A 12,441-nucleotide genomic window follows, 5' to 3' on the forward strand; every position below is an offset into this window, starting at 1 on the left:
AATTAGGAAAACTATAGCACTATAGTATGTACGGCATTTGTTGATTTAAAATTGGTATTACAAAAGCAACAAATAAAACTACAATTGGATATTTTTAGTTCTTATTTCAAAAGTAACATCTTACAAAATTAATGAGTACAACAACCATATTCTAGAGGTCACAAAAAATAGGATTTGAAAATATACTGTTTGTACGGACATTTAAATTCGTGCTCTCCTGCAATGCTGTCTTTTAGATCAACTAAATCATAGACATTTGAACTACATTTTTATCTATGGCATAATGTTGATGAAGTTATAACTACTTATAATAATCATCACAGATTATAAACTATAATATCTTATGCTTTCAATTTTTGTACAAAAAATAAACATAGCGCAGTTGCTTCGCACGCCGTTTGTAACACGAAATTCGCATGCACATATAATGAAAGATATCGAGATTCTAAACATCGGTAGTCTTATCATATGAGACTACGGCATAACATTGATGTGGGAAAATAACTGCAGACTTTTATGATACAAAAGAGTTAAATCTTAAAAGATAAGACTATGCATAAGCAACTATGTTAAAATTTAAAGTGAGCAACTTCTTCTTAATAAACATCACAGATTTTTAGATAACGAACTCTTTATCGATCACCACGACAGATGATCATTTTTAGCATTCGTTTATGTAACTAATTACACAAACTTGCGAAAAGAAAAAACAAAAAGTTAACATATTATAATGAAAAAAAAAAAAAAAACTCAAACTTCTGCGCCTAATTCTAAATAAACAATAACATAAGTACACCAGAACGATGTTAATATGCGTCAAAATCAATGGTTCTTATGCAACCGGTAACAATTATGCATGTTCAAGCATCTGAATCTTAAAATTAACACTAAAATTATTCTAAAATACTTGTCGAAATAAACGCAGTCTTGTAATGAAGAGGTCTAAAAATAAAGGTGATTTTCTATTCCTAAAAATAGGAACAAATTCGGTTCAAAACGTCAGCTCAACCAGAGTCAGTTTAAAACGACTCGCGGCATAAGCACCAATGATACACATAAACACACACTCTTGTTGCACAATCATGACCGTGCATCCAAACAACAGTACAACCTAACCGCCTTCAGGCCGCAACTTACTGCAACAAAATTTAGCAAACAACCACCGATTCGATAACGATATATCGTCAATCGTACAACAATCGGTAATCATTATGTTTTCCAAGTTACACATTGTAACTTTATCAAACAATTAAAATTAACAAGGCTGCATTCTACACATAATCAGTTATACAGTTGTGAGGATGCACATTAAAACTATTCACTGTTGCAGTCCACTTGTAATACCAATCTTGTCTTTTACCACTCCTCCTCGGGCTCCTGGCCTTGTTCCACTGTCGTCGTAGTCGCCGTGTTAAAGTTCTGCAAAGAAAAAAAAAACTTTACAGTTTTAATTTAATAATTTTTATATGCAACATAGAGGTATAATATTGAATATTAACATGACACGGTATTAGATTTTATTAGCATTTTGGGCTGATATTTGGAAATCTTCCTGTCTCGAATAACTTGCAGCTGCTTTACTTATTTCAACTATAATCTAGCAGTTCTCGGGAATTTTTGAATTAAAATAAACTTAATAAGCACGCAACATCGCCAAGGCAGCACGCACCAGAGCGATCACTTTGAATGTACGTATGTGCATTCAAAGTGATCGCTTCTGTAGTGCGCCCAAATTAAACTATTTTTTTTTATTTATAACACAGTCAAATAAATATCTTATTTTGAAACAGGTAAATAAAGTTTTACATTGGACCATTACCTCATCCTCCGATTTCTATAGGTTGCATGTGAAAATAAACATCCAGTGTAAGATTAGATAGCCAAACCAGAATTAACATGTTTGTGACATTGTAAATATGTATTATCCAAATAGGAAATTTATTTGAAAATTGTCCTCTTTAGCAAATACAGGATTATAAAATTAGTAAATCTACAATAAAATTTTATTTATTAATAATATTCTTACTCTTATATCACTGCCACCATATTTGTTGCCCTTATATGTGGCAGTGCCACCTCCGTGTAAGAAATCTGGCACTGATTGGTCAGCTTGCCTTAGGATCTTCGCCAAATCAGCTACAAGGGCCACATCCTGTAAATATTACAAAATAATTTAAAAATGGGATATAAATATTATAAAACTATAGAGGACATAGCAGCGATACAATAGTAGGGCATACTCAAGGGCACTCCTCTGTACCTCCTGGGGACCTCTGACTTCTAAACTTATGTATGGATTCTTAGTGAATTATCAGTTGCTTTAAGTGAAGAAAAATATTGTATGGAAACCTGTATACCTGAATTTTGTATATGGATATGTGACGTATGCCACTAGGCAAATTTGATAGACTGAGGTCTAATCGTAAGACTAAACCGAGGAGACTCATACCCAGCAGTGGCACAATATACAAATATAGGGCTGATATTATTATTATTATATTACTAGAGGTCATAAATGTAAATCATATATAAATTATAATTAATCAACTATAATTATACATACTTGGTCAGTATCAAAGAAGGAAACTGCCTTTCCTCTGTTTCCGACACGACCGGTCCTGCCGATTCTGTGTACATATTCATCAATACTTTTTGGAAGGTCATAGTTGACAACAATGTCGACATTCTTAATATCTGAAACAACACAATTGTAAATAAATATATAGAAAATTATAATATAAGCATGTATTGTTAATGTCATGTATATGACTTGCACTACCACAAAGATGATTTTTATTTAGGGAGTGGCTTATTACTCTCATCATTGCGTTAAATACAATAATGCGAGATTAAATTAGTTTTAATTCAATAAATTACCTAATCCCCTAGCCGCAACAGCGGTTGCGACCAATATAAAGTGCTTGCCGCTCTTGAAATTGTGCAGTGCCTCTTCCCTTTCTCGCTGCATCCTGTCTCCGTGTATAGAAGATGTAAGCATTTGTTGTTCAGATAACATGGCAGCTATAAAGTCAGCATTTCGCTTTGTCTCCACAAATACCAGTATGCGTTTTCCATCTGTAACAACAAATGCAATGTTTTTATAGCAAACAAATGCTGTGTATTTTTAATATTAAAATATTGGACTTAAGAAATATTTTCAAACCTAGTAGGTAATATTTTTTTTTAAATCAATTACTATAATGTATACATTGTAAACTATTGCTTTTGATTATCCTTGTCCCTTTGATCCAAAACTATTTCTGGCAATTTGTTGAAGAACCTAAAATCAATCTTACCATTTTCTTCAATTAGTTGTTTGAGTGCGTTCCGTTTCTCATACTTGGTAACCTCGTGGAATATTTGTTCGACGTCTGTGCTGGCGCCGCCGACGATACCAACCGCGACAAACAGATAGTTGTTCAAAAATCTCCCGGCCAAGTGTTGTATATCCTCGGGGAATGTTGCAGAGAACATGAGCGTTTGACGCTCGCCCTGTTGGTATTTAAAACAAACCAACTAAATACCTGTCATAATAATATTAAGAATGATCATAATAAATAACATCAAAATATGTTAGTGGTTTCAAATTCGCACTCTTATCACAACTAAAATGACCTTGAAATAATATTATTTTTGGAAACTAAATCAGAAAATACTATTGAGGGTTGGTTTGCAGCTAAACCAGGATGTACATAAATTTTGAGATAGATTACTTTAGTTCTAAATTTGCAAAATTAGGCTATATAATTAAGGGTTGGTATGATATAAAGAAACAAGCAAATAGATCGAATGATTGATTAAAATCAAATAGACTATTGCCTATGCACATTCCCATAGAAAAAGTAAGAAATGTTTCTTCAAGAAAGAAAGAAGAGGAAATTATTTAATTAGACTTCAGGCGGTCTCAGGTGGCCCACAGGGTTTTATGATTGATTAAACTCTTTGTATAATATTAGTCATGAAAGATAATCTTATCAAGACTTATGATAATATATGATATCACAAAAAGGTTATTTACCTTACAAAATTCAACATTCTTTAAACACAATATGCAAATACGAAAATATGGCTTTAATGTTGATGGGCGAACAAGGTGGAATATATTATACGAATTAATTAGCTTGTGTTTTATTTTTATGATGAATACATTAAACGTAGGCCTCTTATAACAAGTCGGTCTGAAATCTTAAAGGGATATGTTCGGCAATGGACTCCTTGTGGCTATGATGATACTTATCTACCCCATCCTATACATGACAATGATAAAAAGAACATTAAAGTTATATTAAGACAAAGCCATAACTCACGCTCGGTACCATGGTGGGGTGTTCCATCATTTTCTCAACACTGGGCATAAACCCCATGTCGAGCATACGGTCAGCCTCATCTAGGACCACGAAACGAATGCTGTCAAACGAGACGCGGTTACGGTCCACAAAGTCGTGCAGACGGCCCGGAGTCGCCACCAGGATGTGACAGCCTCTCTGTAAATAAAAGTGGCGATTGGCGTATCCTTAATAACTGATAACCTTGACCTTTGTGTTCACTACGATTCAGCTAAGTTCTACATGTTTAAATATATTATACTAAATCAATTGGATAATTTATTCCGAAACTTACCCAACCAAAAATCTACCTAAATTATTTATACATAACATCACGCATTTTATCCCCGAAGGGGTATGCAGAGGCGCAACTAGGGCACCCACTTTTCGCCAAGTATGTTCCGTCCCATGTGATAGGGGGCGAGCCTATCGCCATATCGGGCACAAATTCCAGACTCCGGGCTGATACTGAGCAGAAAAACCCAAATATCACTTTGCCCGACCCGGGATTCGAACCCAGGACCTCAGAGCGCTATTGTACCGGACGTGCAATACAACTACGCCACCGAGGCAGTCAGGCAGTAAATTATTTATATTTAATGCTTAATTGATCCAAATGTGATAACTATATTGTTCAGCACAATACCCCAAGACCTCATTATAACTGACACAAAAAATATATGTGGATGTGTAAAAAATGTGTGTGTAAATATAATCCACACAATTTTTTATCCTTAAAAATCCAGCTGTAACATATAACAATCCACAAATGTTTAAAAGTTTTTGTTACATATTGGAATAACTTGTGTTTGTGTTTAATTCAAAAAAATGCACTTACAGAAATATTGTCTCCTTGGTGGCGAACCGCCGTGCCACCGTACGCGACAGCGATTTTCAAAATAGATCCGTATGAGAATTTTCTTGCTTCATTGAATATTTGTAACGTTAGCTCACGAGTAGGCGAAACTATTATCACCTGAAATGTATTACAACATAATAAAGAGAAACACAAATATATAATCAATCTTTGATAATACAAAATAAATTAATGCATTTGCGGAAACTAGCTTATGCAACTAATAGCTAATATACGCATGAATGAATGCAACATTATTGAGTTACATAAATATATCATTATGCATCCAAGTACTGCTTAAGTTGGGTATCATTTAATTGGGCATTGTTAAGCATGTTTGAAGCTTACTGTTACACCATTTAAATTTCAATATTCAATATTTATCATATCAGTCGTAATATTCTTAGCCAAGTTTTCACTTTAATTAATTAAGAGCAGTATGTACAGTTGCTATTTAAATTATTCTATATTGGATAACACTTACCTGCGGTTGCGCACAACCACTAGGTCCGACGATTAGTTCTCTAACATCTTGTAGGAGCATGTTTATTATTGGAAGTAAAAAGGCCGCCTGAGCAAAAGGAATGGTAATATATAATAAATTAAAAAAAATATCATCTAATTTATCTTGATTTATTAAAGTATATATTTAAATAATTATATCAAATAAGGCAAATAAAAACAAAGAGAATTTGTATAATGTATAAACCTTACCGTTTTTCCAGAACCAGTTTGTGCGCACCCCATCAAGTCGCGTCCAGCCATGATAATTGGAATGGCATATTTCTGTATGGGCGTAGGTTTCTTGTAGCCAGACTTTAGTATGTTTTCTAGCACATATTTTCTCAGGTTGGCGGTTTCGAAACTCTCTATGGGCATAGGGGGATTTTCTCCACTGACCTAAAAATATGACATGTTTACCATACACACCTATAGTTAGGAATGAAATAGGAACTAAAATATACTATAACACTGAGTTATGCAGAAATAACCCAATCCGCAACTGGATCACTTTTGCACAATTGGGTCCAACTGGCCATCACTTACTTTAACAGCAATATGGTCGAATTTGTCAAAGTTTATTCCCGAGCTGATGGAGCTGCTGAATATCTCCGTTTCGTTTTCCGTGGGCTCTGGCGGCACGTACGTGACGGGGGCCTTCTTCTCTCCCTCCTCGCCCATTTCGTTATCTGCATCGCCTCCTCCCCCTCCTCCACCGGCGCCGCCACCCCTACCACCGCCACGACCACCCCGTCCTCTACCCCGACCGCGCTCGCCACGGTCGCGATCGCCACGATCTCTGTCGTCGTGGTAATCACCTTTGTGGAACAGATGTCAAATTTAAGTATTATTGGCTCAATGACCTCATGCAGGACTACTAGATGCTGCGATGACGAGGTGCGTAGTTCGTCGCGCGAGGACAGAAATAAACGGTTAGGTGAAATGGGGAGCCCTATCACAAACAAGGTTGACTGGTAGAGAATGCCTCTGGCATTAAGTCCGCCTTTACAAGTTTTGTATGAAGTGCAATAAATAAAATAATCATCATGTAAACTCCCCGAAGTGTGGTTACACTTCTAACACAAATAGTAACTAGCGCACCCACACAAAGGTGCCTTTGCCCAAACCGATATACCCAGCTCTAATATTTTTATCATATTATACTTTCTAACAGCAGTTTCAAGTTAGTTTATTTAAATACTTGTGAAACGCGAACGGCGTTGAAAACCATTACTGATTCACAAGTGGTTGATATCTACAAAGCACTATTTTAGAGAGTAACATCATTGAAAAAGAAAACAAAAAGCGTCGCAGTAAATGACCACTTAACCACACATGTCCTTAAGTGTTAACATAAGAGTATATGAGAATGTTTGAAATCGATTGAACTAATCATTCTATCAGAGTTATTTCTTTGTTCAAGTACAACTTAACAGTAAGATAAAAATAATTTCAAAATAAAAACCTAATAATAAAATTTTGACATTTTTAAATATTTGTCATTTATTTTCTTTCCTTGTGTCAGATTGTTTATGCAAAAACATTTATAGTATAATTTCCAAGTAAATTATAGTCTGGAAAAAAAAACTTCAACAACTCAAAAATCAAAATCTAAACAAGTTTTTGTCAAGTGGACATTTTCGGAACCCGACGATATAAAATAAAAAGAATGATCCCTTATTAATTTTTAACATAAGAAATAACACCTAGTTACATATAAATACTTCTGAGTCAGATTTCAACAGATTAAAATACTACATTACCACAAATTATAATAAATGTATCCATAAATTAATAATACGGGCTAAAACAGCAGGCGAAGTTTAAGCCTTTTAACATTGCCTACCTCTCAACGGGCAAAATGGCGTAGAGTTACCTCATGTAACATTTTAATATTCACCATTAGTTTCGTGATCACCGCGCGGCTCCCGCGATCCTCCGCGCCCGCCACGGCCGCCGCGGCCTCCCCGGCCTCCGCCTCGGCCGCCGCGCCCTCTTCTATCGCCGAAACCGTTGCTTCCTTTGTCCATATCTACAACAAAATACACATTATTACTGTTTGCATTTTTATATACATCTAATGGAACTCATTACAAAAATAATTATTCTCATCCTATTTGATTGTGGGTTCTCTTCGGCCTCTTCGATGTTCAAGGTCGTATGACAATGAAATTAAAAATAGAACCATTTCAAACTATAGGAAATTAAATTAAAAAATAATTATTTAAATCGGCTAAATAATTATCGCTAAAGGTAAAAAATAATACGAAGAATAGATAAAATCCTTGGGAGCCTGTTTAAAATAGTTATTAAAAAAAATAATCTAGAACTTAACCACACAGTTCTATTATGATTAGTAAGTACATAATATTGTTCTCGGGCAGTCGTCGGGCATCGCCACATCTGCAAATTATTATCAGCTTAAACGCTTCCATTCCATCATGCATAATTTACCAGGAAATTAAAATAAAATCTTAATAACGAAACCAGAGAAAAACTTAAACAATAGAAATGTGAGACCATGAGCTAAATCATCACAGATTCATTAATATTAATTGATGTAAAATAAAAATCAATACTGCCTCAATCCAGTCGCAGCATGTAGCAATTGTATTATGTTTCTCACACTTGTTCTGAATATGCCAGTCAGTGACCATTGATAAGCAATACTTATGTCAACAATTTATTGTAATTGTAGACTTTTGTTTGCAGTTTCAAATACCCAATATTTGTATACACAATCAAAAACCTATACAATTGAATACCTATATAAATAAAAATACTGAATGATCTAATGTAGTTTTATCAGTAGTTTGTGTTGAGAATCTACAGTTTTAATAAAAGGAATGTGAAAGCTAATAGGTTATTTCAAATTATTGCACAGATTCTGGAAGTCTGCAAAAACAACAACAAACACAACACTATTTGCATGTTAACAATATTTGGGATTTGTATGAAGATTGCATTAATAATTCTTCAACAAATAAATCAATTTATACTATAGACATAAATCTTTAGATATATTATAGTCTAATGTGTTATAATGTATAGAATTTACCATCATCATTGAATGAAGGGAATCCCCTTCCTCTGGATAAACTGTGGCCCTCATCAACTTCATCATATTTGTTGTTTATGGCTGGTGGTGGTGGTGGAGCTACCACCTGCAATAAAAAAAATTTGCAATCTCAGACATAAGTAAAAGGAAATGTCTACATTTTACATTATTGTACATAAAGTTTACAAAAAAAGCAGTCTTAAATAAACTGGATTTATCAAATGTTAAAAGATGGAATTATTTTATACATTAACAATAGACAGGGACCCGTTAAGGGCCCTTGAAACAATGATAAAATCTAGCCTTATTCATAGGTGTTATTTATCTAAGGATGGAGCATTGCTTTGATGACAAGTCTGTTTCTCAGCTTTGTTTATGTCAGCCAACTAGATTCAAATTGTATCTCAATATTAGCCAATCACAACGGCCCTATGTCTACGCACTGCAAAGGCTGCCATGGTGTCAGCACTGAGAAACAGATTTGTTTTGAATAGAAATGTCTATGAATAAGGGGGTAAATGTCTAGTAAATATTTACAAAAACATAATTTATGATACTCACAACATCAGGAGAGTCATCCCAATCGTCATCCATTTTCTGTAATTAAGAAACAACAAATGGCATTTGAATACAATGGTACATGGCTTAACAACACAATTTCTAATTACTAATATGACTTGACACATAAGGCAATCTGTTTTAAATAAGAGGAAAGTAGATTTCAATAATTATTAGTTAATAGGGGAAAACAGAATATTTCAGAATCAAAATTATGTTTTATCAAGTTACCTCATTTTGAGGTAACTTTAAACAATACAAATAATTTTGAAAATTTTTTGTTCAGTAAAATAAACTTTCTACGCACTTGTTTCACTATTTCTGAATAACCACTAATATTTAAATATAATATAGGTTGGCCAAATAAAAAGATCTAGCAAACAAATAAATGGTACGCAAAAGAGTGCATTAAGCATTAACCGTCTTATACTTTAAATGGTGAATAAATTTTACTTGAACATTGTGAAACAGGCGCTAAGTTGCAGTTATTCATCTCAGAAAACTTATCTATCTTGTGATGGGACAGTCCACTCTTATTGAAACATCAATCAACTTTATATTTTGTCAATTATGGAAGCTAGCTAGCAATGAGAATTATATCTAACACATAATTGAAAAATAGAGAAACTAGATTATTAATTAATATCCAATCAATGGGCAGCCCAATGGTGATTATGAATTTTGAACAGCATTTTGCAAACTACGGGACGTAAATATTTTGTGGGCTATGAAAAATAGGATTATACATCCACCAACTGGAGCTAGCCAATAATTAACACTAAAAGTAACTAAAAATGATACTCAAACTACATAAAATAAGAAACAAATACATCCTTTTTGTTACAACAGTATTTTTTGTACCTTAATTAAGTTCTAAAAAGACTATTATATGTCGAGGTAATGTTTCTATGAACAGTCTAACATTCATATATGCCCTTTTTTATTTCATGTGTGTCGCATGATAAGTCCTACTTTTGTAGGACTGTGGTCAATCAACTCTGGGAGCTAATGATTTCGAAAATTATTAACGGAAAAATGGTTATGAAATTGTAGTGTCAGAGGCGACAGATATATATCATTATGTAAATTGTTTTTTTATAGGATGAATGTACGCCCATTGAATTTAAAAGTATATCCTGAACTTACTAGTCCACTGAACATTGTACTATCAGCAACTGGCAGTATGAGGAATTGTAATTAGACATAATGGGTTTTGCAAGTCGTAAAAGCTAATATGTTGGACATCTTATTATAGTTATCAGTAGTGAAATCCTAATCGAGCGTACCTATTCACGTCGTAGGTAAAATTGTGTAGACGGCACTGGGTACCTCCATAAATTAAAAATCAAGGAAACAAATGAACTCTCTTGAGAACATAGATACATCTTTTGATGTCATATTAATAATACAATACTCAGTGAATATAATCTGCATAGTCATGTCAGAATATGAGAGTACCTACTACCTACCCACTTAAAAATATTAAATCAATTAGATACTCATATGGAAATGTTTTAAACTTAATAATAATATAAAATTTTATTCTATCATGCCAAGCACAGTAAAAATACAATAAGAATCAAAGTAATAGTATTTTTAATATAAAAAGTAACAAGTATTTGAATTTCGACGTACTGCAAACTTTGATTCGCAACAGCAACTATTCAAACAAAACGATATATTGTGTTTCAGCGACTACAATATAAATACCATGAGTAATATTTAGACACAAAAAAAATATGAAAACAAAGCTCTGCCGGCGCCGGTTTTTGGCAACGGCTGCTTTCTGCACGTGCAGCAAATTAGACCTATATTTCAATATATCAATTGACGCTTGTTGAATTTGTTGTTATTTTAAAACTTACCGGTGAATGGTAATAAATTGGATTTCTGTTTGTTGGTGTAGCAAACAATGTGCTTAATATTTTAGACAAAGACAACGAAAGTAGACAATGGCGGACGGCGGCTGCGCGGTGCGCCACTTAAGCGCGGCAATAGACAGTTGATTGGTGTTGCTAAGGATGTTATGCATATATGTAAGAATCAATATATCGATATTGTTATCATTTTATAATTTTACTATTAATTAAAAATAAAATTAAAAACAATTGAAAAATTAGGTGCACCAACGATATTTCTTATTACAGTGGCACAATTGAGAGGCTTTGGAATGAGATCCGATAACTACTGGGTTTGATTTGTAAGACAAGAGATACAGTATTTGCAAATTTTTCTAACATTATTATTTTCTCTAAGATAGGATGTCTCATTTCTATGTATAAGGGATTTATATAATGTGAGTACACGGGTCGATAATAAAAATACAAATTTATTGTTGCATCAACATCTACCAAAATTTGAATTTATACAGACTTCTCACTAGACTTTGAATCACGAATGGGATTTTAGGATTTAGAAAATCTTAAAAAAAAACAATAACAATTAATGAAATATAATATATAATCATGACGTTCCAGTGCCGGATTTATATTTTTTAAGAGTGTAGGCCACTTTATTTCCGCCGCCCCATGTAGGTAGGTTTATGTATGTATGTAGGTTTCTAAAATACTTAATCATTTTACATTTGTTTGTATTATGGAAAGCACTAAAGTTAAAAAAAAAAACGAATGATTCAATAAATCGAGTGAGCTTCCTCTCAAATCTGACGCCCCTAAGAGTTTGCTGCCCATAGGCCGCGGCCTATATGGCCTATTTACAAATCCAGGACTGCAACTGTCATAACAAGATTTACTTACAAATTTCTTGTAATTGTAATACGTAAGGGCTGAAAACGTCGTCATATTACAATTGGCAGATAAGCTTTGATTAGGCCTGATTCTTAATTACATCGGTTATTTAACTAGTTTCCTCTCATACTAATGTACAATCTACATACATACATGATATTCTGACCTGTATTTCTTTTTATTCAATAAAAAAAAATATAAATATAAATCGATAGAAGTGAACTACAACCCTAACGTAGATTTTGGTAGGGATTTCAGTATTGCTATTATAAAGTATTTGATTCATCACGTCTTTTTTGTTTCATTCATTATTTAGTTGAAAAAAGACGAAAATGCTCCGTTCCTATATACAATTTGTATACGTAGAAATTGACTTTTTTATTATGATATTATCAT

General features: G+C 33.5%; 1 protein-coding gene across 1 annotated transcript; it reads right to left on the reverse strand.

Annotated features, from left to right (window-relative positions):
• Positions 1 to 84: 84 nt before the first annotated feature.
• LOC115447761 (ATP-dependent RNA helicase vasa) lies at positions 85 to 11,313 on the reverse strand. Its single transcript, XM_030174973.2, has 14 exons — positions 11,164 to 11,313; positions 9,302 to 9,337; positions 8,741 to 8,846; positions 7,583 to 7,714; positions 6,229 to 6,500; positions 5,896 to 6,081; positions 5,666 to 5,752; positions 5,164 to 5,301; positions 4,308 to 4,484; positions 3,297 to 3,492; positions 2,878 to 3,075; positions 2,564 to 2,694; positions 2,027 to 2,152; positions 85 to 1,419 (listed from the first exon to the last, which is right to left on the reverse strand). The coding sequence occupies exons 2-14, from the start codon at positions 9,332 to 9,334 to the stop codon at positions 1,357 to 1,359; spliced, it is 1,845 nt and encodes a 614-aa protein (XP_030030833.1). The 5' UTR covers positions 9,335 to 9,337; positions 11,164 to 11,313; the 3' UTR covers positions 85 to 1,356.
• Between the last annotated feature and the right edge of the window lie 1,128 nt (positions 11,314 to 12,441).

Source organism: Manduca sexta, chromosome 16 (genome assembly GCF_014839805.1).
Source record: "Manduca sexta isolate Smith_Timp_Sample1 chromosome 16, JHU_Msex_v1.0, whole genome shotgun sequence".
Classification (NCBI taxonomy): Eukaryota; Metazoa; Arthropoda; class Insecta; order Lepidoptera; family Sphingidae; genus Manduca; species Manduca sexta.

Coding starts and splice junctions, on each gene's coding strand:
- LOC115447761 (XM_030174973.2), bottom strand. CDS start 9,334: ATGGATGACGATTGGGATGACTCTCCTGATGTT. Junction 8,847..9,301: donor GGGATGACTCTCCTGATGTT/GTGAGTATCATA, acceptor TTTTTATTGCAG/GTGGTAGCTCCACCACCACC. Junction 7,715..8,740: donor CCCTTCATTCAATGATGATG/GTAAATTCTATA, acceptor ATTTTGTTGTAG/ATATGGACAAAGGAAGCAAC.